At 38.7% G+C, this 27,244-nt stretch overlaps 1 protein-coding gene across 9 annotated transcripts in view; it reads right to left on the reverse strand.

Moving 5' to 3' along the window:
* LOC131039134 (phosphoglycerate mutase-like protein 4) overlaps positions 1–27,244 on the reverse strand; it is a 90,710-nt gene that overhangs the window by 19,589 nt on the left and 43,877 nt on the right. For all 9 annotated transcript variants that reach the window (XM_057971796.2, XM_057971800.2, XM_057971803.2 and 6 more), the window contains one exon: positions 5,924–5,999. In XM_057971796.2, coding sequence (XP_057827779.1) covers positions 5,924–5,999 — 76 coding nt within the window. The remainder of the gene's footprint in view (positions 1–5,923; positions 6,000–27,244) is intronic.

Here is a 27,244-nt window from a genome sequence, read left to right on the forward strand (position 1 = left end):
GACAAAATTTCCCAGACATGGAAAAAATGGTCAGTGATCCGGAAAATTTTCCTTCAGGAAGAAATGTGCACAAGAACATAGAAATCTTCCTTCGGGACAAAAATCTCTCTAGAAATATTTTCTCTCTCCTAGAATTCTAGATGTACAGGATTCCTTCAAAAGTGGACAAAACTGATAAAAAAATTCGAAGGAAAATCTTTCAAAAGCACCTGAAATGGAAAAAAGATTGCGTAATAAATGAGTTGGTGACATGCAAAGGGAATATTCCGTACTTATGACACAACTTAAAAATTTATAGAAGTTTCCATTTTTTTACTCAAAATGATGGCGGGGTCCACTTTGCATGGTGAGTTGTCGAAAGAGACATGATGCATGATTGAAGAAAATCAGTGCAACTGCCAATTTAACCCGTCACCAACTTAACAGCTTTGTGGAAGACTTCTATTTAAACGACATTTTGGAATTCATTTCTCACATTGGTTGTTGGAGAAATTGGAAGCTAGAAAGAAGTGGAGAAAAGTCGGAAGCAAAGTTCTATTATTTTCCAGATGTTCTTGTTCTTGGAGGTTTTATTTTATTATAAGTTTGGAATCACAACCTGGAATTCCTTCCTCAACGGATTTATTGAATTCCTTTTTAACAAATCTAATGTTTACTATTTTATTTTGCAGGAATGGCAGAATCCAGTAAGGTTGCCAACACCTCCCGATAGGTGCAAATCAAGAACAAAGAGGATTTCTTCTGGAATCAAAGATTATTTCGAAGTGGAAAAGGGTCGACAACACCAACCTCGGAACTTTCGGGCTGGGAGAATTCAGAAGAAGAGTTTAAAGAACAAATGGACGTCCTCTGTTGGCCATTGCTACAAAGTTTGTCAAGAGTAGAATTGTTGCAGCTGTCGGCTTCCCTGATTATGGAGTGTGCAAAGCATTACAATGCAGAAAGAAGGGAATTACTGGCACCAGACGACAAACTCCTGGCCAACCTTTCAGTTTAAGCAATTGGAGAAACTTTTGGTATTCCAACATAACAATCCATGACATACAAGAGCGAAGAGAGAGCAACGATGATATACGATGCTAGCTTCGAGAAATGTGCAGGAATAATTAACAAGTATGGATGCAAAGGCCAAAGCCACATATTGATGGGAGACCTGGACTCTCATAGCGAGGCAATGGAAGGGTTGTCAGGAGCTCAAGCCAGGGAAGAGGAAATCCCACTGGAAAGATCAGAGCGTAGGAAGGAGAAAAGAATTCCTGGGAATTCACAAGCAAAAAAGAGAAAGGAAGTTCGACAGGAAGAGTCTCAACAGAAGAGGCCAAGGTTAGAAGAAGCAGAATCACTTGCTAGCTCTTCCAGTGTGCACGAAATTGAAATGTTTCCAGAAGGAGTTTCAAGAAACCAACCACAAGAGGAGGATCTTGACATGGCACAAGCACAGGAAATTCTCAGCATTAGTGCCTCCATAGACCTGTTCAATAGAAGAGTCAAAGGCAAGAACTTCCTCCACTTCCAAAACTGCGGAATCAGAATTGTTTCATGGAAACAAATCTTGAAGAATTAGGAACTTTCGAGGAAGTTTCACAGGAACAGGCACAATTGGAAGTTCAGGAACAACCAACAGCCACTCCAGATTGATTGAAGGAAAGAATGAGGAAGGAGCCAGAAGAAGAAGAGATAGATCCTACGCTGGAATTGGAAGAACTTCTAAACAGAATAGACAGGCTAGTGGAGAAGAAGGCAGCTAGGAAATTCTCCAAGATCACAAGGAATGAATCTGGAGCCAGGACATTACACTTAGTTGTGCTTAGAGTTAAAAAAGACAAGAATGAGATTACACCTAATGAATATGAGATCACAAAGGTTGACTTAGGGCGTGTCTCCAAGGCTCAGGTGGTGGAAGATTTTGATGAATCTTCCTTAGCACTAAAGGAGCAAATGAAAAGAATGGAAGAAAAGAATAAGAAGTTAAACAGCAAGAACAAAGCCTTGTACGAATATTTGAGGCGCTTGAGACATCCACTTAGAGAAGAAGATCCATCCTTTGTTCCTTCCTACTCTTCCTAGGAAATCTATTGATGGCATTGAAGAAATAAGGAGAAGGGCTTATTCCTCTAAGGAGCGGATAGAAGATGTCTTCACTTCAACTGGCAAATTCATTGAAGACATGGCTCACTCCCACTGGAGAATTCTAGCTATCCTGAACAGGCTTGAGATTGTGGACAGCTCGTGGGAGGATGCGCATATCTATTAGGACTTAACAATTATGCGCCTTTGATTGATGGGAAGGTTGTTCAGGAAAATGAAATATATGATTTCCCTCGGTGGTTTTGCGCAGTCTATACTGGGATGGAATTATTTGAAAGATTCAGTAAGGAGTCAGCATCATTGATGAAATCAATCAGAAAGGTTCAGGAAGAAATCTTCAATTAAGTTGAAGCCTTGTTACAAGAAGGTTGATTGAGGAAGAGCTGATGGCTGACCATCTAAAGGCTAAGTTGCACGAATTCTTCTTCGTGGAATCCTTCACAAAGGAACATTTGGAAAATGTTTCCTTATTCTCCAGCACAATGCGCGGGCTCAAGAAGCGGCATCAAGATGGGCGATTTTTTTCTCCAAGTGTGAAGAGGACATTTCATTGCTGGAAATCAAACTGGAGACTATGCCAAGTGTCTCCATAGGAGAGCTGGAGGCCATTATAGCTAGGTTCGTCACAGTCGCCATAAATGAACGGAATAATGGTCATCCAATTTTGGACGAGAATCTATTGATTGCATGAGGGCATGATGGCGCATTTATTGCTAGTGGACGTTTTGACTAGGTGGTGGCTGATTTATTGCATGGAAGCTATCATATTCAAGGAAGTAGTGGCTGATTTAATGCATGATGGACGATTTGAGAAGTGATGGGCATTTATTGCATTATGGACACCCTTTTTGGGAGCAGGGAGCAATTAATGTGTAGTGGGTGAGATTCCTCATTAATGGCTCTCCCCACTACTTGGTGTCATATCTGGGAATCTTTGGTCAAACCCTAATTGGGGTTTTGCATGTTATATCTTGGCCATTGATTTGATTGTTATCTGGGCCATCCATTTTCCTCTTGGAGGCCTATAAAAGGGGGTCACCCCTTCATTTGTAAGAGAGGGAAAATTGTATGAGATTGTTGCGATAAGTTTCGGAGATAATAATAGTGATACATTGACTTTTGGTGTTCACTTGTGTTGTTTCAAAACTTGCATGGTTTCATCTTCCCCACTTAGTTTAGATTTGCTTCAAGTATTTAGATGAATGAAATAGATTGCATTGCTTTGTGATGAGATCATATGCTCATACCTTTTGCCGATAGATGATTTCTATCTGCAATGTAAGGTTGGACTGAGCTTTTACATGTGCGTTCTTCACTTAAATTATTGGATGAACATTGTTCTCTGGTGGTATTCATTGATGGTTTAAAATCCTACAAGCACAACCTTTGAAGATTGCACCCTCTTTAAGTGGCGAAGTAAAGTGTGGTCGATCTCGCCTAAGTGATTGTTATCTGTTGAGTTCTTAGATTTAGAATAGCCTTTCTAAAGCCTTTCCTATTTTACTTTCTGCATTATCTTATTGAAAAGTACCAAAAAAAAAAGAGCCATTTATTGACAAATCATTCGCAAAAGTCTCCTCGAAGTTTGAGAATTTGTTAAGTCGTCTTCAATGTGCTAAGTCCCCTTGGATTACCAAGAACATCAACCAAATGAGTCCATATCCATCATAAAGTCGCTAGTACGCAGTTGGAACCTTGGAATCATTGTATGATCTTCCTACAATCTTAGCATGCACATGATTTTGATCAAGAGAGGATAGAACTTTATTCTGTGTTGGTGTGGTCACAAAACACCTGTCAACAGGGACCAAGGGCTTCAATTTGGGGTCGGCGAGGGGACGATGGGGGGACGACAGCGGAGTGGTTGTGGGGCGGTAGTACTAATATAAAAAATAGAGGTGAATTGAAATCTTCAAGGCAAAATCTGCAATATAGTATCTCTCTAAGTGTCCCATGAAAGGCCAACTAGTTTTCATGAAGTTGAAGGTTGCAATGAGTATGTAACGGCATGTGACATATAGCAAGCGACCCAACAATGCCCCCGCTAGAGGTGGCGGAAGTGGTGGTGTTGTGGGGGGATGTTTCTCCCAAGTTCCCGAGTCTTGGAAACGTCCCTCTACAAGACGCGGGCTTTTTTGGGGGGGATGCATCTCCATGGAACACCGGTCATAGGTATAAGAAGGATACTCATAGTTGGTGGTACTTCCATGGCCAATGCTTTCAAAGCTTGCAACCCCTCACAATCAAAATTTCATCACAAGTTTAACAATTAACGAATATTTATTTTTTAGTATTTAAAGTTTTGTTTATGGATTTTTATTTTTTTTAATTGAAAGTCCTATTAATAAAATTATACATGTATTACTTTAATTGTTTACTTTGTCTTCATAGGTTGTCAAATCATTTGCATCACAAAGAAATTGGAACACATATTCTTTCATCCACTTTGCAAAGCGCAGTAGATTGCAATCAAAAAGAGTGGAGAACTTAGTATATATGCATTCCAACATGCATCTCCTTTCACAAAAGCAACATGACTACAAGCAAGGGGAGTCAAAGATGTGGGATATTTTGCCAAAGCATGCTGACTTGGATGCTTCCACTTCTCAGCTTGTTGCATTTGAGGCCTTGAAAAGCAAGAACACTATTAGTGCAAGTGCCAATGAAAGTGGCATTGGCATTGGCATTGGTTTATCTAATGTCATTGATGATGATGATGATGATGATTTAGAGAATCCATTTAATGATTAAAACTTAAAAATAAATTTCCAATTGTTGAAATAATGATATTTGAACTCGAAATTATTATTTTGATATTGCATTATCATGATGCCAATTACAAGTTTATGGTGGTTTTGTTGTTTATATGATGCAATGTGACATTCTAATCTTAATTCATGCTTCTAGGCTGAATATATATATATATATATATATATATATATATATATATATATATATAATTTGTACTTTTTTTTGTACTAACGAAACGAACCCAAAACCCATTTCAAAATTTTGCCAAACTGGCAAACTGGGTTCTCGAACCGGAACCGGCAACTTAGCTAAATTCAAATGGTATAGCTGAAAAAAAGAGATGTACAGCCAGCACAATGGGGTTTGATAGTCCCAAAAATTTGATAATAATGCATAGATAATATTATTCTACAAATCCCAAAGTGATCAAATTGAAGCAACACAAAAATTGGAATAAAATACTAAATGCTCACATCAAAAACTGAAAGTATGGAAAACCAAGAATCTATTGAAGCAGTCTATCAATCCTTAAATGGGACTGCAGTGAATACTAGGACGGTTTTCATCCTTTAAACTTTAAAATTCTTGAGGGTTTTCATCTCGGGAAGAGGAGAAGAATGCACATTCATTCTCGCAAAAATAAATTATTTCAAAAATCGTGTGTAACACTTTTTCAAAATCACTTCTCATATTTATAACCCTTTTGAGGAAATAAAATAATATTTTATTTCTTTTTGACTAAAGTTCCTTAAAATTATAAAATAAATAATTGTCCTTTTATCACTTTTTAAAATCATTAAATATAAGTCATTTTTTAATTTTTACTTTTTGACAACTTAAATATTTAATTATTTAATTAATTCTCCCTCTTTACCATCCTGTTTGTGAACTTAGTATATATGCGCTCGAGAAGGGGAAATGACAACTTAGAATTCATATTTTGTATGAGAGCTAAAATTATTCTAGATGTAGTTTCTCTTATAGTAATTTAAGTATCTTGGAAATCAAGGTTTGAATTATCCAAAAAGGCATATAAAAGTAAAAAAATTACTGAGAATATAATCAAATGTATTATTTAATTTACCTCTATGGTTTTTGCCAATTTCCTCCAAAGCAGATGTTGTACGATCATAGAATTCGTTTAAGCTCTCTCCTCCACCCTGAAATAACAATAAAATGAATAAGATACAAACCAAGGTTAAAATATATATATATATATACTCTCATACATCTTGTTGAAACAGATTATATGGATCCTTGGGATCAACAGAATACCCATATATGTCTTATTTCTAAAATTTCAAATTGCTAGTCGAATGTTGTAGCCTCTGCAAATCCTCATTAAAACAACTACATGCACATCTCCATGTGCTTTGCCAGCACAACAATGTTGCAACAGCGCATGGTGAGTGATGATGTCAGACTGGTTGGATGATATCAGAGAAGTTAGTTATTTTATGAATAGAAATTCAAAATTCAATGCACGACTTCATCAATGAAGAAAATATTGGGGATGACCTAGTTTGACTTAAGTTTTGACAAGTCATTGACGTTAAATGACATTCAGTATGACCACTTAAGACCAATAATAACATCAGGAATGGTGTTACTGTTAATTCAATTCCAAGTTCAGCCCTTGAGTCTGCACTGAAATAGGGGTTTATTTGTAGACCTTTCACTGACAGAACTTCCCATAAACAATAAAATAATCATTAGCAATATCATAATTATATTAGTGTGATGTCATCCATATCTGAATTTAATTTTGTCTATATCTATAACAGCAACTTCCTTTTTAAGAAACAAAGTCATTTCTGATGCTTCCAATTTTTTTTAAAATGCCAAACTCTCCCAAGTTTCACTGTTCACTGGTTTACAAAACCATTTGATTGGATATTCCTCTATTTTCACTCTTTCTTGATCTTCTTCGCAGTTTGTAAGTCTTATGCATCATGAATTTCTTATTCTATTTCTTCATAGTCTAGGTATTGTGAAAGAAAATTTAAACAGATTGGCGATCCTTCCTTACAGTCACATAGAATGTTTGATGAATTTTTACATGTAGCAAAAGTTCTGGCTTGATGCAACTAAGGATACCTTGTTCCCAGTTTCCAAGGATTGAGACATTTGAGGTTGGTAAACTTTTGTTCTTTCTTGAGCTCCTTCAACATCCCTTCGGTACTCATGCATTTCTTGAATGGGAGAATGATTTTTCTCTTCTGGAATTGTTTAGGTCATGTTCCTTGAGTATAGGGTTCCTATCTATACACGAACTAAGAGTAACTATAACCAATTGTCACAGTGATTTACTGTAACCATTTGAACCAGGCTATTACTTATTGATTATTAATTATAACCTTACCGCTCCACAATCCGTCCAAGGCCAATCTTGGACATCAACATTGTTATATTAATAAAGAACACAAAAGAAAACTATTATAGAAGAATGTACATAGTACATACCATGGGTTGCACACAATATAGAATTAGACAACTAAAACTTCGGTAATAAAGGGTCATGTATTGGCATGGTCTGATGGTTAAGTTGTGGTGGTGGTGTTGTTGCCATAAAGGTTCAAACCCCACTGGGGTGCTATTGTTGAATATTTCAATGGGGATGAGGTCCCTGATTTGTGACCTCACCGGTTCAGAGCTCCAAGTCAAAAGCGTTTACCCCTTTTAAAAAACTAAAACATCATGTATATCCAATAGCAATGGTCTATAGGAAGGACAACGAAACATTTGTTTCCCAAATCTATATCATCCTACATATAGGTTTGTTACAAGTGCAGTTGTCGTTGCAACAAAAGATCAACCTGTTAATGGCCAATACAACCACTAGACTTATAGAATCCACAGGAGGCAGCTAAGCGTTGTGCGTTGCACACGCTCCCTGTCACCGACAGGGTCCCCCTTCCTGTTTTTGAGCCTTTCGTCTTTGCCCTGTTGAGTTTCGCGTAGAGTGTCTCGTGTCTTTTCGAGCGAGTCCGCGACTGGTCCGTAAAGTGATGATGTCAAAGAAAAAAGCCGATGAATCCTCCCGGCTAGTCTGGCCCTCGGGCATGAATGCCAAGACTTTGTTCAAAATTTTGAAATCGCCTTGGATAGACGTAAGGTGGTAGAAATTAGCGAAGCCTACCAAGCAAGAGCAATGCATCTAAAGGTCGCACGAGGACCAAAGTCGCTGTGTTTTTCGCATAGGGGCTACGAAGTAGATTGCATAAGGTTTGTCTCCGCGATGTTTGTGGGATTTAAGTAAAGGATGATTTTCGCCTATTGGTGAAGGAGTGAATTTTCTGGCTAACATGCCGAAATTGCGAAACTTGCCCAAATGCCTTAGATTTCCGAAGCCTCCAAGATCCAAATTTGTAGAATCTAGCGAAAACTGGTCTGAGGTCCGAATTTTTACGTAAGTTTTCAAAATTGCCTTATGGGCCAAATTTCGAACCCAGAGGCCAAAAGGGTTAAAATTTCACTAAGTTAAAAGTTGCTAAAAGCCCCCAGAGGTCCGAATTTCAGACCCTGCGGCGAAAATTTCAAAATTCGATGTTTCCCATTTGGTCCGAAAATAATGTAAAATGCTTTTAAATGTTGCAAAAGGTAGCTCCAGGTCCGAAAATCACTTAAAATGCCCAATTTTGGACCCTGGGGCGAAAACTGGAGAATGTGAAATAAGGCGAAAGTTGCAAAAAGCTCCTCCAGGTCCGAAATTTGCTTTGAAACCCCAAATTCGGACCTTAGCTCCAAAATTTCAAAATAATGACAAATCGCAAAAGGTGTTGAGAGCTCCGAAGTTTGCAAAAGGATGGTAAAGGTCCGAAATTCGCCTTAGGCATCCATTTTCGGACCCTAGGGGGTAAATGGGAAAGTGTATCGAGTTTGAAAAAACGCGTTTAGGTCCAAAGTTTCTTTTAAAATTCGCCAAAAATGTTATAAGGTCCGAAAATCACTTAAAGTCCTCACTTTCGGACCCTGGGGCGAAAATGTAAAAAAAAAACATGAAATCTTGCAAAAGGACCCTCTAGGTCTGAAATTCGCCTTTAGTCCTCATTTTCGGACCCTGGGGCGAAATATGAAAAATATGAAAAGCGTAGAAAGTTGCAAAAAGCTCCTCCAGGTCCGAAGTTCGCTTTACAACCCCAAATTCGGACCCTTGCTCTGAAATTTCAAAGTGCATCGATTTTGCATAATACGTCTTTTGGTCCGAAATTCACATTAAATCCTCAAAATCGGACCCTGGAGCCGAAAGTGAAAGGCGATGAAATTAGCGAAAACATCCAATAGCCCCAAGATTTGCAAAATCATTCACTAGGTCCGAAATTTCGATAAATACAAAACGCTGAGAACTCCGAAGTTTCTCTCAAAATCGCGAAATACACTTCAAAACGCCCAAAGCTCCAGCAGGTTAAAATCGCGAACTCCCCAAATCACAGAAGGTGTTAAAGCTCTGAAGTTCGAAGGGGCGAAAGCATGCGAATATAGGCATTTAGGTCCGAAGTTTTGAAAATTCGCGAAGCATGCTAAGTGCTCCGAAAGTCTCCAGTTCGAAAAACCCCAAGACCTCCGAAATTCGCCAAAGGGTTGGAAATCTCCAAGCCCGCAAGAGACGTTATTGACTCCGAAGTTTGCCCTTGGGATTGAATAAAAGCCAAAATTAAATTTCGAAGGGCCTCCGCATTCGCCAAAAGGTCCGAAGTTGAAAGGTGAAATCATTTGAAATTTTAAACTCCTCCACTTCTCCGAAATTGCTGCGCACAGGCCTAGATTTGGAAATTCAAAATTTGTAAAACCCCCTCCATGCTGCTGCATTTCATGCAAAGGAGACCACGTCAGATTTGAAAGGGAGACGGAGCCAATTTCGCGTAAATCGCATTCAAGGTAAAACGCTGCATTAGCTTTTCCAAATCATTCAAATTCAGATTGCCAATTACCCAGGGTAAAAAGAAACCATTTAAAATGATAAATTCTCCTTCGTCCAACAACCGCGAAAAATTTAAATCAAGGAGATAACTGTTGGAATTCGAAACTTTGCAGAATCGTCCATTCGTCTTCACGCGGCAAAGTCGGGCAATCTCTCGCCATCCATGCTCATCAGGTAGGTACGCTTTGTCTCGTATGATCATCTGAAATACTTATAAATCGAATAGACAAATGCGTGAAATTTGATCAAAATGCTTGAATTTTTGAAATCTGCATCTCTTTAGCTTGTAAAACGTTGTTCAAAGTAGTCAAAATTTAGAATTCACTCCTAAGGTTTAACCAGAAATTGCATTTTCAAACTTAGGAGAACTTTTCATGCTTTGTCTCTGTTGAAAATTAATTCAAAATCCAGAAAGCGTTAAGTATAAATTCGCAATCAAAAATCTTCATGAATGCTGTGGTTAAAATTGATCAAACCTTTTTAGCTAGAAATGTCGCTCCATGTCCAATCTAAATTTTAAATTAATCCTGGCATGCTGGAGTATTTTCTATCTAACCCGCCTTACTTCTTTTATATCACCTCGTAATCTGCATCCAGCTGTGCAAGATAAATGCCTAAATCGGCGGTAGAATCATCAAAAACGCCCGCTGCAGCCGAGATATCGCGAGCATCCAGATCAAATATCCCACGCAAGGTAGAAAGGATGAAGTATCAATATCAGAGGGGAGGATTGAGGGAGTCAAAAGTGCAGAGCGTCTGGGACAATGTCGGTGATACCGACCTTGGCCATATTGACATTCAAGACTTCAGGAATCGGGTCTTCTCACCTAACGCATATGGCAAGCCTAGACAGATGGTGGAAAGTGGCATCGCCCAAGCGGCAAGATTTCCTCCAGCAGTACAGAACTATGAGCTAGTGGTAGAGGTTGCCCAGCATTATGAGCCAAAATCTAGACTGGTGCTCCTCGAGAACATGACCTTCGCCAACTTCACTCCCGAGGCCATTGGCGACGCATTTGACATCCCCTTTCCAAACAATCCCACAGCTACAACCATAGATGAAGCACAAGGGGCATATGATATGAATCCGGCCCGATGCAAAGCACTGATCAACGAAGAATGGTAAAAAGAGAAGAGGCTTTCGAGTGCCAAAATTGGGAAGAAGACCCCACGAAGTGATTTTCATAATGAGCATGGGGATATGATCACATTACTCAGCCGAGTCATGGGACTTCCTAAGTCCAACTACTTTGAAGAGTGGATGTTCTATTTTACAGAGCAAGTCTTCGCTGGGAAGTCTAAGTTTGACTGGGCCCAGATCATAAGGGATAACATCCACACTCAACTGATTGAGCTCGAAACGAAGAAGTACTTCACCATGACCTCTTATTTGGTCTATATGTTCGCCAAGAACCAGCCACTGCCAGGATTGATAATGAAAGGTGAAATCAGGAATGGGCCTGGTCAGGTGAAGGTCTATGATTGTTACGCGCAACTGCACTACCAAGATATAGCTCAGAGGGAAAAGAGCAACCAAGCTTATGCAGTTGGCCAGTATGAGCGCGTCAATGACGCCTTCACAATGCACCTGGTCAGGCTAATGCAGGGAGGATTACACATAAGGCTCTCAGAGCAAGCTACTACTCTAGTACAGAGGTATGGAGCTTGGTTCATTCAGTTCCCAAGGTTCTCCTACATCCGAATAGCTGGCTTTGATGGTGCCCCTCTCCGACTTCCACGGTACCCAACTTACAAAGTAATTCTTATGGAGGTTGCAAGGCAATCACGCCCGACCGGCATCTTACTCTGAGAAAGCAAGCAGGCTGGATTCACATTCCCCATGATCATAGGCAACCATGATGTCCACTTGAAGACCCCTACCCTAGCAGAGGAGTACCTTGCAGAGTCGGCCTCTTATGGCCTACAGGACCATTTTCCAAGAAAATATTTCGATCATGATAATCTGGCGAAGAGAGCCTATGGTAGGCGGTACAGAGCAAAGGAATCAGTTGAAGACTATTGGAAGAATTGCTCTGATGACTACGAGGTCAGGAGGCGGGAATATTCTAGACTAAGTGTGCAGCAAATGCGACTCTTTGAATACCGTCGAGTCCCAGATCAGCTCACAGATTCAGGGAATTGCCTCCAGGTCCGGGAATTTGAAGCAGTAAGGCATCTCTTGCCAAGCGTCGATTGGTCCCAGGACCCAATCACTGATTTTGAGGCAGTCATGGCAGCCCCAGCAAGGTACACAGGTCAATGGTTACATCATCAGATTGAAAGGCTAATCCATGAGGGAGTCCAGTTCACTTACCACTTAATGGGCAGCCTCGATTCTCAGTCTTCAGAAGATGAAGGAACGTCTAGTGCACCCCAGGAAGAAACTGAGAAACCAGAGAAAAGAAAGAAGGCTAAGGCTTGCAGAGGGACTTGGACGTCCAAAAGAATAAGAAAGGCAAAGATTCCTATAAAGAGACCAGAGGTCACTTCATCTTCAAAAGACCCCAATTCGTCCGACGATGTAGTAGAATTGGATTGTGTACCTGCTCCGCCTTCCCAGAGCGACATCGATGCATTTGAAGCTAATGATCCTCCTGCGCCCAATGTGCTAGACACTGAACTAAGAGCCCTCGAATTGACCGAACTGGGCAACCAAATAGAGGAAGGAGAGATTCCATCCACCTAGGGGGTCAAAGTGCATGAACCTACTCAACAGAGCCGTCACGAGTTGCTGCTCCACAATACAGCCAAAGATGACTCCACCGTCGAAGGAGAGCAAAGGATAGATGAGACTCATGAGCTCGAAAGAACTGAAGAACGACCATCACATGAAGATGTCAGGCAGTTGTTCAACGAAATAGGGGAGAATTCAGCTGCAAGCAAAGAGCTTCACACCTCTTTCACTCCTCCGGTAGCAGAGCAGCTGCGAATCTATGGTAAGTCAGCTGAGAACGTCAGAGAACAGAATGCAGACTTAACCTTATTATCAGCCCAGATAGTGCCTCAAGAATCGTTGATTGCCAGAGCCCGGCGTAAGGCCGCCGGATATCTTCTCGCGCATGGACCAAGCAAAAGCTAAGGGGAAGAAAAAGCCCAAGGCATATTCCAGATTGACCAAAGACGAGCAAAGGAACCACACTCTCCACATTGCCACCCCGCCTGTAGACAAGCCAGCAGATCAGATTACACTGGCAGATTATAGCATCACAACTGTCCCCATCGGACGAGCCACTAAAGAGCAAGAAAAAGAAGAATTTAAGGATTCAGTGCAGAATATACTCAGGCAGCTCGAAGAGATAACAGCTGAAAAGGACATGTATCGGGCTCATGCTGAGCAAGCCGAGGGATACATCGATCAACTCCTAAGGCCACTACACAATACCTCTGAATCCCATATTCCCCCGACGGCATTGGCGCAAAGGACCACAACAGAATTTGAAGGAGTACGGGACACCGCAAAGGCCGTCAGGGAATGGATACAAGACATCAAGAAAAGGGGAGAGCGAATCCTTAAGGAAGTAAAAGAAATGGCCCTCCATCGAGAGCTCACTCTAGTCAAGTTATTAGAGGTAAAGAGGGAGTCCCTTCACATGCACGAAGTGGCAGCCACTACCCTTCCCCTCGTGAGAGCTCTTTTTTGGACACACGCGCAGATTCCTACATTGTCCGCCATCCTAGATCCTCATAGCATCAGTGTTCTTAAGGAATGGTACTGGACTATCACCATGAAGAATGACACCAAAGAAATTATTGACAAGGAGAGTGACGCATGTGAAGTGATTCTGGTAAACATGCAAGAACTAGGTAAGACCATCCTCCGATCAATGGTTTCGAGATGGATAAACAACTTGTCCGATAATGCAATCCAGCCGGACTAGGAAGAAAGATTGGGAACGGATAGGATTACCTATTCCACTAAGGACTTGAGTTTTGCTAGTCAGTTCCATTCAGACATATTATGCTTTGAGCGTAATCGCTCCAGCTGGAAGGACGGTTTAAAGCACGTGGACCGGTATCTCGAAGGCATGCAATACAAAATTCGCCATCCTCCCATGCCTCCATTCAGTCTGCTCTTCCAGTTATGTATCAGGTTCCAGGAATACGTTCGCGAGGAACGGGCAGCAAGTCGTGATTTATGGCAGGAATACTTGCATGGTGAAGATCAATTTCTAGAAAAGGAGTGAGAGACTAAAATAGAGAAAGTAATTTCTCAAAAGTGCTTTTTTCCCTCTAAATCTTAAAAGTGCACTTTTGCACCAAAAAGTGACATTTGACTTTTGGTCAACAAATGTAAAACTTTATTGATGCACCTGTTGGATTATTTCAAATTGTTGTAATTATCCCTTTTTGGGTAGTTATTGCCCATTTTGGGGTGGTTGTTGATATTTGCATCCCATTTATGGATATGGGCAGCCATGCTTTATGGATGAATCTGGGCCACTTGTTTAGATTAAATCTAGGCCATTCATCCTTTTTGAAGTCTATTTAAGGGACTGGTTTTCCCTCATTTTTGTAAGAAGTTCTTAGATTGTTGCAAAGCTCTGGCGAAATTTTACAGGAATTAATGCAAAAGATTAAGACTGTTTACAAGTTTCCTTGTGAGTGCATGGTCTCCTTCTTCGCTTAATTTAGAAATCTTTCAGTTATGTTTATTTCCTTTACATAGCGTTTTTCAAGCAAGCATCTGATAGAATCCTTGCAGTCCACACCATTAGGGAACGGCTGATTGCCTTTCTTTCTGCATGGTTAATCTGAACCTTTCATGCTTAGTTCGGTTATCAAACACATAATATGAATGTAAAAATTCTAATACTGTACTTGATAACATGAAAATCTTGTTTCTCCTTTGAAGATTGCACTGGATTTATGCAAACATTGTGCTTAAGTAGTTGGTGATGTTTAATCTAGTTTCTTGGAGGTGTCTATCTGCTTGACTGAATTTGCTATCTTAGTTAGAATTTACATTTCATGTCTCTCTCTCTCTCTCTATCCTTCCCTCCTTTTTCCCCTTTTTTTTATCCAAAAAATCTGCAGTCCCACCAAAATAGTATCAACTTAACCGAAATCATTTGATAGAAAGATTATGAAAGTTCCGGGGAACCTATCTATAAATTACCCATTCAACGTAAGTCCCCCTTGTGTTTCCAACATAAACACATCAAACCATTGAGAGATCCCGCAGTCAAGACCTAACAAAAGAAACCTTGAGGTCGTCCCCTTTGATCAAATACAAAAAAAAATAGCATTAGGGACTTCCTTATCTCAAGAGAGGATAGGATAATCAACTGGTCATTCTATTCTGCGTTGGCCATATGGAGTTTGCAGCAATGCGATTTCAGACACGTCAACACTAAGCCATGTCACAAACTCGAGCGTTGCACTACACAGCACAAGGAGACCAAGGGCGCACACCTTGCAACAATCCTCCCCTAGCGCAAGTGAGGGGTTTGAACCTATGACCAAGCTCTAATACCACTTGTTACAAGTGCGGTTGCCGTTGCACCAAAAGATTGACCTATTAATGTCCGATACAACCACTAGACTTATAGAATCCACAGGAGGCGATTAAGTCTTGTCACAAACCCAAGCACTGCGCTACACAGCACAAGGAGACCAAGGGCGCACACCTTGCAACAAGGTTAATCAAACAACAGATGCATTGTTTAGACCACGACTGTCAATGGATTAAATCTACTAACCAAAATATGATAACTACACTACTTGTGTTGACATGTATAAGTAGACAAAATAATTATCAACTAATTTTACATAACAAAATAACATAACAAGCAATTATGATTATTGTGACTATGTCCATCCGCCTTCAAGACAAGTTGGCCTCCCTACCATCACAAAATCTAATAAACAATTCAACAAGTAAGAGGGAAGAGAGGAGCAAGATGCCCTAGTTGTAGAAAAGATGAAATAAACAATGCAACTGCTGCCAAGATGGTACAACTTCAGCATAAAAATGGTGCAGTGGCTTCATGAGATTGCCCAACTTATGAATAAGATGGTACCACTATTGCATGGGACGGTCTGACTGACCCAGACCCTAATGAAATCATTGTACCAACTACCAACTATGGGCCACTTGCCATGCCCCAGCCATGAGACTCCTCACAACCGAAAATTAAATCAGCAATAGATAAAGGAGGTATATCCATACTTTCAGAAAGTTTTCTTATTAAATAAGATTTCACAATTTGCTAATCCATAACTAAGATGTCTTCCAAGAGGGAGACAGAAACGATTAAGTAACAGCATATCAGATCCGATTCTCTTTCATATAATCAGTGGGTTGTCTAAACAAATTCTCTTCATCAGCGATTTGTCTAAGTTAAAGATTGACTTAAGCATTTAACAAAGTCTTAACAAAAAGGCACAGGACAGATGCGAGGAGATGTAGCCTTGGAGAAGGTTGTACATAAGGAAAAGACACGACCCTTCAGTACAATAGAAGAGGTATATAAAGCAGATCCACATTTGCATCAAGGGGATCAAACAGAAGAGGAAGAGAAATTGATCAAGAGGAAGCAAGTAGCTTCAGATTTAATAATAATAATTGGCAGATTCATATATTTACAAGTATTGGGTATGATACATAATGCATAGACCATGATCTTACTGATTTGCTATTTTGTCTTCCATGTAGGAACGGATGTAATTAACATATTATTGTTAATATGTATTTATATATTTCTATCAATGCTATTATGATATTGGACATAATTAATTATATAGTAGATTTCTTAACACTTCATCCGACCAACTATCTCATTATAGAAGGTAGAATATAAGGGATGCAAGTAGCACAAGGTTCCGTTCAAGTAGAACAACCCTGGGTGGGGCCAGCAGGCCAAATGGCAAGTGTCATTCTACGCTCTTGGGCTTGATGGAAAAGAATAAGCTCAAGGCACCTTATATGATGTTCCAGGGGACTCCATAATGAGGATAGTCTGTAGGGGAAGTGTTATTGAATCTTACATGCACATTATGTAATGATGATTAGATCTCTCTTTCGAATATTGCTGGTTATGTGTTTCTTCATCTTTTATAATGATAACTAACCCGGTTGCAAGGTCTAATAATAGATATAAAGAGGCAAGTTGCACTTCCTTAGTATAATTCATACCTCAATTGGTGTTCTAGGACAAAATATAGGAATATTCCAATAGGGGACATTACAATTGGTATTAGAGCCTCCTTCCTGCCATCTTGTGAAAGATAGTTGATGCAACCTAGCCAAAGGGCTCAAAGGGCTTTGGAAAGAGAAAGGAGGAAACTAGTATCCATGAATAACCCTACACCCAACAACACCATGAGCGAACAAATGGGCAACCAATTGAGGATCTTCACTCAAGCCCTCATGGAGAAAAATGAAAGAACAACCCAACTTCTCCTCCAAGCCATCCAAAACATCAATAACAATAATTGTAGGTCCAACCTAAACAATGGGAGGAATACACATTCCAACCATTCTAAAAATAACAACCCAACAAGGGTATCAACCCCTAGACCAACAAGACCCCCATTCCTACCTGGGGAAGAACACATGGTGGAGGAAGAAGCAAACAATCCAACCATTGATAATGTGGAAGAACTTGTGGAAGCATACTCAAGATTAGATCCCGAAGTGAAGAAGGATGTCTCCTTTAGGATTTTTGTGATGTTAAAACGTGAATTGCCCTTAATAAGAGAAGAGGGCAACCCAACAAAGACTTAAAAGAAAGGATTAGTAAAATGATCAATCCAAGAAGTCTACGGCACATTCATGGGTCCAAAAGTTGGACACCTACCTTTCACTTAGCCCCATGATGGAAGAAAATTCACTTACCCCATGATGGAAGAAAATGCCATAAAATTTGTCGTACTCCACTTGAGGAACAGCCCATGATTGGTGGCACCATGACCTTACTACCCAAGGCCACCAACACATAACAACTTATGATGAGTCCACCCAAAAACTTATCCAAAGTTTTGACCAAAAGCACCTCGAATGGTACTTTAGAGAGCTTACACAACAAAGGCAACAAGGAAACGTAGAAGAGTATGTCACTAAATTCCAAAAACTTTCAGTTCTGGTACCAGAAGTATCTCAAAGTAGACTGGCCTACCTATTTGTCGAGGGATTAAAAGAAACTATCTATGGCTTGGTAAGTACCCTTGACCCTATATCACTTGAGGATGCAATCCCAAAAGCACTGAAATTGGACATCAAACCTAAAAAGGACAAATAACATTAAAAGAATCAACCTTCGAACACTCATATCAAACCTTTTTATAAAAAGGATGAAGGGAAAAAAAACTTTTCTACCTTACAAAGAAAAGAAGGTATGCTTGAAAAGGGGATAATGTTTCAAGTGCAAGGAGGGAACAAGGGCACATTTGTAATCAAGAAAAACTTAAAAGACGACCAGAAGACCTAAATTTGTGTTTTAAATGCAAGGAAGAATGGAGATCGAGACACAAATGCTGAAAGGAAAGTCAAGCACATGATATGGAAGCATTGTCCGACAAAGAATGGAAAGAGGAGGAAGAAAATCCTAGCAAAAGAAGATGAGGCGAAGAAGAGGAAGAACATGGAATCCTAGCTACCATCTCATAAGCCTCCAAACACCGCCTATTCCAAATCAAAAGAATTCTAAACGAGCAAAAGTAATCGCCCTTGTGGATAGTGGGGCACCCCACAACTTTATTGTCAAGAATCTAATTGCAAAAATGAAATTTAAACCAAGGACTTTAAGGGTTTTATAGTAGCCCTAGATAATGGATCTATGGCTCAATGTACCAAAATAATTCCTCAATTAGGAATCACCTTGGAAAGCACCCCATAAAAGAGGACTTTTGTGTGATAACTCTAGATGTCGTTGTGATATTGGCTACTCCTTAGGGCACTTCATTATCGACCTCCAAAAATTGGAAATTTGCTTCCAATATAATGGACAAGAAGTCACTTTTTACTTGACAGATCCCTAAGAATAGTCTTATCCAAAAGGATGGAGAGGATCTTTAGACACAGACAAGGAGAGTGGGCCACACAATATATGATTCTCGAGAAATCTTCCTCCCAAGGCAAGGCAACCCACATCGATTTCCAACCCATTTTAAATAAACACAACAAAGTATTTGGGGATATTCCCCTAAGACTACCCCCAAAGAGAGGATTTGAACATACAATAGAATTGGAAGAAAGGGCTAAACCTGTAATCGCTACCCCTTACAAACACCCCCAAAAGTTCAAAGAAGAGATTGAGAAAATCATCAAAGAACTACTTGAGATGGGTCACATTTAACCTAGTTCTAGCCCTTTCACATCCTTTGTGGTGCTAGATTAGAAAAAGGATGGCACTATGAGGATGTGTATAGATTATAGGACCTTAAACAAAAAGACAATAAAAAACTACTACCCCATCCCAAGAATTGATGAATGAATCGATGAACTCCACAAAGCAAAATACTTCTCCAAGATCGATCTACAGTCCGGTTACCATCAAATAAGAATGAGGAAAGAAGATATTCCCTAGACAGCTTTTAAGTGTCATTATGGAAACTTGAATTTTTGGTCCTACCTTTTGGCTTGACCAATGCCCCCACAACATTTCAATCATGCATGAGCCATATATTCAAAAAACAACTAAGGAGGTTCCTACTAATCTTCTTTGACAACATCCTTATTTATAGCAAGACGTGGGAAGAACATCTTAAACATATTAAGGAAGTTCTAAACATTACGGAACAAGAATCGATATATGCCAAAGCATCCAAATGTGAATTTGGGCTAGACGAGATCCTATACCTTGGCCATAAAATCAATGAACAATGAGTGAGCATGGACAAGGAAAAAATAAAAGCCATTAAGGAATGGCCACAACCAAGAACTCGAACATCTAAGGGGCTTTGTGGGTCTATGCAATTACTATCGACGATTTGTCAAGGGATTTTCTAAACTTGCTGCCCCCCTCATAGACTTACCAAAAAGAGAGCCTTTACATGGAATGAAGTGGCTCAACAAGATTTCATGAAAACTAAAGGAGATAATGAGATCGTGCCCCTTTGTAGCCATTCCTAGTTCACATTACCTTTCAAATTAGAGTGTGATGCTTCTAGGGAAGGCATCGAAGCAGTCCTTATGAAAAACAAACATCCAATCGCACTTGAAAGCCACAAGCTCACTGAAGCCAAGAAACACTTCTCCATCTATGATAAAGAAATGTTAGCCGTAATGCACGCAATAACCAATTTTACATAGTATTTGGTTTGTGGAAGGTACAACGCTAAAACTAATCATAATGTTAAGGATGTAGCCTCATTCGGATTGAAACAAGCAATATATATATATATATATATATATATATTTATCATAAATCACATACATATTGAATGAAAGTAACATTAACATAGTGTCGACTGCTTATGGCAGATCAATGACTGTCATCATTGTATTATTTGATGACTATCGAAGTTGAAGTATTATTATTAAGCCCGATAGTATCAAGCACGGTGAATGATTCGGTACATAACTAATGACTAATATATGTTAAAGAGTTATGGTTACGTAGGGTCATGACTCTACGTGGCATAAAGCCACGTAGGAGTCATGCCCCTAAGTAGACATAACACTTCACCGATATACATATACAATAATATCGACGCTTGTTGTGGATGATAATCAATAAACGTGGCAATTACATGATACAGCAAGCAGACGATAATTATCATATTCATCAACTTATTTGACAGAATCAAATATATATATCAGTGGTCAATATATACATATCAGCGATCACGTTGAAAGTCTGTTCTTACTATATAGCATTAGACTATTGTTTTTCTCTAACACTGATCTAAATTCCTTAACATGGTATCAGAGCCAGTTTGGTAGAGAAAAAAATTTTAAAAATAGTGACATTTTTTAATTAAAATTCAGACTTGCATTCAGAATCAAAGGAAGAACAATCATGCTGAACAGTGTTAGAGTGGAGGATAGACTTGAAGGCGCATCCAACTTTGTCTCATGGAAAATTCGAATAATAGCAATTCTTCAAGAACTTGAATTGGATGCATATATAGAAGAAGACACAAAGATGCCCGAAGACGAACCAGAGAAAACAACCTGGAAAAGACACAACAACAAGGCTAAGAAAATAATAATTGATGCTGTTAAAGATCACATTCTTCCAGCCATATCAAAACTAACTACAGCTTATGATATGTTCAAGACCATCCAAAATACATATGAAATAAATAATGCAAGCAGATTGCTTACTTTAAAACAGCAATTAATGTATATCAACATGAACAAAGGAGAAACAATCACATCCTATTTCATGAGGATTTCAGAGTTGAAAGACCAATTGTCAACTATTGGAAATAATGTAGATGATATGGAGCTATCTCTAATAGCACTTAAGGGATTACCATCCAGTTGGGAATCCTTTATTCAAGGCATTAGTGCTTGAACTACACTACCGAAATTCGATCAACTCAAGAACGATTGCACTCAAGAAGAATCTTGACTAATTACAAGAGGGATGGATCCAAACAAAGAGGGAGAAATTCAAGCACTACATGCTAACACAAGCAACAAAGGGAAGAAAAAGAAGTTCAAACGGAAGAGAGGAAATAACAATCAAAATACAAAAACAGAGACTTCTCCAAGATTCAATGCTATAGGTGTGATAAATTTGGACACACTCACAGGTTCTACCCGGAAAGAAAGAAAGCCCAAGCAACCATAGCTGAAGTCAAGGAAGTAGAGAATCCTCTATTCTTCTTAGCCTTATCAAGCGAGCTAAATTCAAACAAAAATATGTGGATAATCGATAGCGAAGCATCACGACACATAACCGGATTTGGAGATCAATTCGAAACCTTTGAAGGGCACTCAACTAAAAAAGTTACAATTGGAGACAATTCTACCTATCCAATGAAAGGAATGGGACCTGCTCAATTCAATTAAGAACAGGAGTTACATTACAATTGAAAGATGTTCTTTTTGTACCGGGTATCAAAAGAAATTTGGTCTCTATTTCAGAGACTAGCTGATCAAGGATATCGCGTCACCTTCCATTAAGATAAAGTTCTACTCTGGCCTAAAAATTCTAACATAAAGAATGCTATTCCTGTAGGATCTAGAGATGGTAGTTTGTATAAACTATGCAATGCTCAAAAACATGCACTAAATCATGAAGTATCAAATTCTAATGAAATTTGGCATAGAAGATTAGGACATCTTTGGTTTAGTGCCCTACCTTCTCTAGGAAAGATCACCACAGGATTACCTAATCTAAAATCTGATCATGTTGGAACTTGTAAAGGATGTGCTCTAGGGAAGAACTCAAAAGGGTCCTTTCCTTCAAGTGAACACAAATCAAAAGTTGTACTAGAACTTGTCCACACTGATTTGTGTGGTCCAATGTCATTACCATCACTAGGGGGATTTTTGTATTACGTGATATTTTTTATGACTACTCTAGGAAAACTTGGATCTATTTCATAAAACTTAAAGAATCAAATAAAGTGTTATTGAAATTCAAAGAATTTAAAGCCTTAGTGGAAAATCAAACTGGGAAGAAAATAAAGCTCTAAGATCAGATAATGGGGGTGAATATATCTCTAAAAATTTTAAAGAATTTTGCATTTCTGTTGGGATTAAGAGGGAGTGTACAGCACCTTATAATCCTCAATAGAATGGAGTCGCAGAAAGGAAAAACAAAACCATCATTGAAGCCGCTAAAGCCATGATGCATGATCAAAATCTACATATCTCATTCTGGGTTGAAGCCTCAAATACAGTTGTGTACATTCAAAACAGATGCCCTCATTCAATCTTAGAGAATATAACACTTGAAGAAGCCTTTATAGGGAATAAACCAGATTTAAGCCATCTAAGAATCTTTGGTTGTCACGTGTATATTCATGTTCCTAAAGAAAAGAGGACCAAACTAGAACCCTCCGGGAAGAAAGGCATATTTGTTGGCTACAAAGAAAACACTAAAGGATACAGAGTCTATATTCCATGACGAAGATCTATTGAAATCAGTATAGATGTCAAATTTGAAGAAGATGTTGCTTATAAACTCTCTCTAAGTGCAGAAGATGATCAAACCATAGAATCAGATGAAAATATTACAATTGAGAATCAGAGTGAGAATAGCATAGAAGATCATGAACCTCAATCATCTAATTTTGAGAATGCTGAAAATCCTAACAAGAAGAAAAGACCACTATGGGCAAGGAAGATGATTGAAGAAAATAATGTGGAACCTAATGAAATCTTCAGAGAGAATAAGAAAACAAGAAGTCAATCATGCTATGTTGCACTCATGACCGAGCTTACAAAATTTGAACCATCAAATGTTGAAGAGGCTTTAACATGTAAAGCTTGGAAAGATGCAATGATTGAGGAATACCAATCTATCTTAAAAAATGATGTCTAGGACATTGTACCTAGACCAAAAGACAAATCAGTTGTCTCTTCAAAATGGTTATTCAAAATCAAATATGCACCAGATGGAGTATTGAAAAACAAAAAGTCAGATTCATTGTCAGGGAGTTTTCTCAAAAGGCTGGAATTGATTACGAAGAGACATTTGCCCCAGTTGCCCGATATACTTCTATAAGAACCATTATTGCCATTGCAGCGTCTAAAGGATGGAAGATACATCAAATGGACGTAAAGACCGCATTTTTGAATGGTGTTATTGAGGAAGAAATATATATAGAACAACCTAAAGGCTTTGCTACACATGATAGAAACCTCTATGTGTGTAAACTGAAAAAAGCTCTCTACGGCCTTAAGCAAGCTCCCAGGGCATGGTATGAAAGGATAGATAGTTATCTCTCCAAGCTAGGATATTCCAAAAATGAAGCAAATCCTAACATATACTTCAAAATATCGGATGGTGACATGTTAATACTTGTTATCTATGTTGATGACTTGTTGCTAACAGGAGAAGATCATCTTATTGCAAAATGCAAACAAGATCTTGTGGCTGAATTTGATATGAAGGATCTAGGTCTTCTGCACTATTTTCTGGGTCTAGAAGTATGGCAAAAAGAGAATTATATTTTCCTAAATCAAGGAAAATACACCACTGATATCTTGACCAAATTTGGTATGATGGATTGTAAACCTCTATCCACTCCAATGGAAACAAATCTTCATAAGCTCAAAAGTGAAGTAGTAGATTCAAAACCTACAGATCCTACATACTATAGACAAATTATTGGATCTCTTATGTACCTGGTAAACACTCGCCCTGATATTTGTTATGCTACTAATGTATTAAGTCATTTCATGTGCGAACCTAAGAAGATTCACCTAATAGTTGCTAAGCATATTCTGAGATACTTGCATGGTACTATTGGACTTGACCTTAAGTATGAAAATGTTGAGATACAACTCCAAAGGTATTCTAATTCCAACCAGGCAGGCAGTTCCATTGATCGTAAAAGTACAACGAGGTGTTGTTTCAGTCTTGGATCAGCTATGATATCCTGGTTTAGCAGGAAACAGTCAGCAGTTGCTCAGAGTTCCACTGAAGCCGAATATATGGCTGTCTCCATGGGAGCTCGTGAAGCAGTGTGGTTAAGGAAATTGCTAGTTGGACTATTTGGGAAGCCCCTGAACCCCACAATGATTCACTGTGATAATCAAAGCTGCATCAAACTTTCTGTAAATCCAGTTTTTCATAATCGATCCAAGCATATAGAAATCCCTTACCATTACATAAGAGATATGGTAGACAGAGATGTTATCAAATTGGCCTACATTAGCACTGAAAAGAAAAGTGTCGACATATTCACCAAACCTCTTGCAAAGTTGAAAGTGGAGTACTTTAGAGGTAAACTTGGTATGACTAAATTATAATTGAAATTTCTGATATTGAATCTCAGTCATATGTAATTTGATATATTCATGAATATTTTGGATGCAATATTGCATTTGTGTGTTATGTCATGAAAGGTGACGATCTTTCATGTGATGTATGTGTAAGATCGCTATTGTAAGGTGACGACCTCAACGATAGCCTGATCTGTTATCAAGATTGACTACATTAAGTTCTTGTCCCGGAATGTGCCGGAAATCTTGATACTGGATTTGTTGTGTTTGAGTTATTGAATTGTTATCATTAAGTGTTATCCCGAAATGTGTCAGAGATTATGATAACAATCATATCACGATTGACTACATTAATTTGCTGTCCCAGAATGTGTCGGATGTCATGATACTAAAATTATTGCTCCTAAGTTTTGATTCATTATCATAACGGACTACACAAATTGTTGTCCCGAGATGTGTTGGAAGTCATGATAACGAAGGTACAAAATGGACAACAATTAATATGTTGAAGAACATAATACTTGTGATAATGACAATCTTACAATTGTTACTAGAATCAAGGTTGTTATCTGATAGACTTCATGTAGTTGTTATCCCAGAGTGTTGGAGATCAGATAATCCATATCTCCCTGAGATATGAAGTATTTCACTAGTAAGCATTACTGAGTGAATGTATATGCTCATACCAAATGAATATATATTTAGAATGTTGTTCCTTAAACATAATTATGAAATTCAATCATCTTTTGCTAAGAGGGAGTGTTAAGGATGTAGCCTCATTCGGATTGAAACAAGCAATATATTATTTATATATATATATCACATACATATTGAATGAAAGTAACATTAACATATTGCCGACTGCTTACGGCAGATCAATGACTGTCATCATTGTATTGTTCAATGACTATCGAAGTTGAAGTATTATTGTTAAGCCCGATAGTATCAAGCACGGTGAATGATTCGGTACATAACTAATGATTAATGACGATGACTAATATATGTTGAAGAGTTATGGTTACGTAGGAGTCAAGCCCCTAAGTAGACATAACCCTTCACCGATATACATGTACAATAATATCGATGCTTGTTGTGGATGATAATCAATAACAGTGGCAATTACATGATACAGCAAGCAGTCGATAATTATCATATTCATCAGTTATTATTTGACAGAATCAAATATATATATCAGTGGTCAATATATACATATCAGTGATCACATTGAAAGTTTGTTCTTACTATATAGCATTAGACTATTGTTTTTCTCTATCACTGATCTAAATTCCTTAACACATAATAGCTTGAGATTCTTTATGAATCAAAAGGATATAAACGATAGGCAGAAAAAATGGATAAGCAAGATACAAGCCTACAGTTTTGATATTGAATACATGAAAGGGACAAACATCGTAGTAGATGCTTTCTCAGGACAATAGTTTTAAGACTCGCCATGGACTCGCAAGTCCATGGGAGCCACGAGTCGACTCGCCAAGGACTCGCAAGGCAAGTCTTGGCGAGTCCATATGAAAGACTCGCAAGTCTTTTGCAAGGACTCGTGCGAGTCCTTTGCTCAAACTCACAAGTCTTTCGTATGGACTCACGTAGCCCAGAAAACACGCCATTTAAGCAATAAAACTCAGTTTTTTTAATTTTTTCCCCTCATTTGGCATTTTTGCTTGGTTATAACAGGTTTGTAGGGTTTGAAAGAGGAGAGGAAAGAAGATAAAATCAGCAATAGAGATCTGGTTAAGGATTTTTCCTATTTTTTTTTTTCATTTGAATTATTTCCATGTTTTGAAAATCCAAAAATCTTGAAAAACAAGGGGATATGCTGCCAAAAAAATTTCTATTTCCTTTCCTAAGTTATTTCCTCATATTGTTTTCTTGTTTTTGAATATTATTTTTCCCAAATGATTCATTGTCATTTTTTTTGTTGATTTTCCATAAAACCCTGCTGATTTTTTATTTTTTCATGTTAAATCAGCAATGGCAAGTTCAACTCCAAGGGCAACCCCAAGGTCAGGAGGACAAAGAGATAAAGCATGGAAATATGGGATTCCAGGAAGCAAAAAGGGTGAGGTCACTTGCACCGAATGTACAAAATGGAATGACGGGTGGAATCAATAGATTAAAATACCACCTTGCATAAATACCTGGATATGGTGTGGAGGTATGCCCCAAATCAACTCCTAAGATTATTAGAGAGATGAAGGCCATTTTGGTTGAGAATGATATGCAAAAGGAAGAAAGGCAAAAAACAAAAGAAGCCATGGCAGCTGCAATGAATCCCACATTGTCCACTTCGGGTCCCATTGGTCACACTCATGGTCGTTAGTCACTTTCATCTTTTGGTGACAATGAGGGTGAGGCTAGTGGCACTCCTGTTAGATCAGACCCTAATTTTTTTGTACCACGCAATGTTACAGGTGCACAACCTTCACTTGAAGGTATAGGATGGAATAGAGAGAAGCATGAACAAGCAAAGATAGCATCTTCAAACTTTTGGTTTTACAATAATCTACCTTTCAATGCAGCAAACAATGTGTATTGGGAAGGTTTGGTCAATGCATTAACAGTTGCGGGTAAGGGGTTTAAGGCCCCAACAGGTCATGACTTCAGTGGGCCATTGCTAG

Source organism: Cryptomeria japonica, chromosome 10, assembly GCF_030272615.1.
Source record: "Cryptomeria japonica chromosome 10, Sugi_1.0, whole genome shotgun sequence".
Lineage (NCBI taxonomy): Eukaryota > Viridiplantae > Streptophyta > Pinopsida > Cupressales > Cupressaceae > Cryptomeria > Cryptomeria japonica.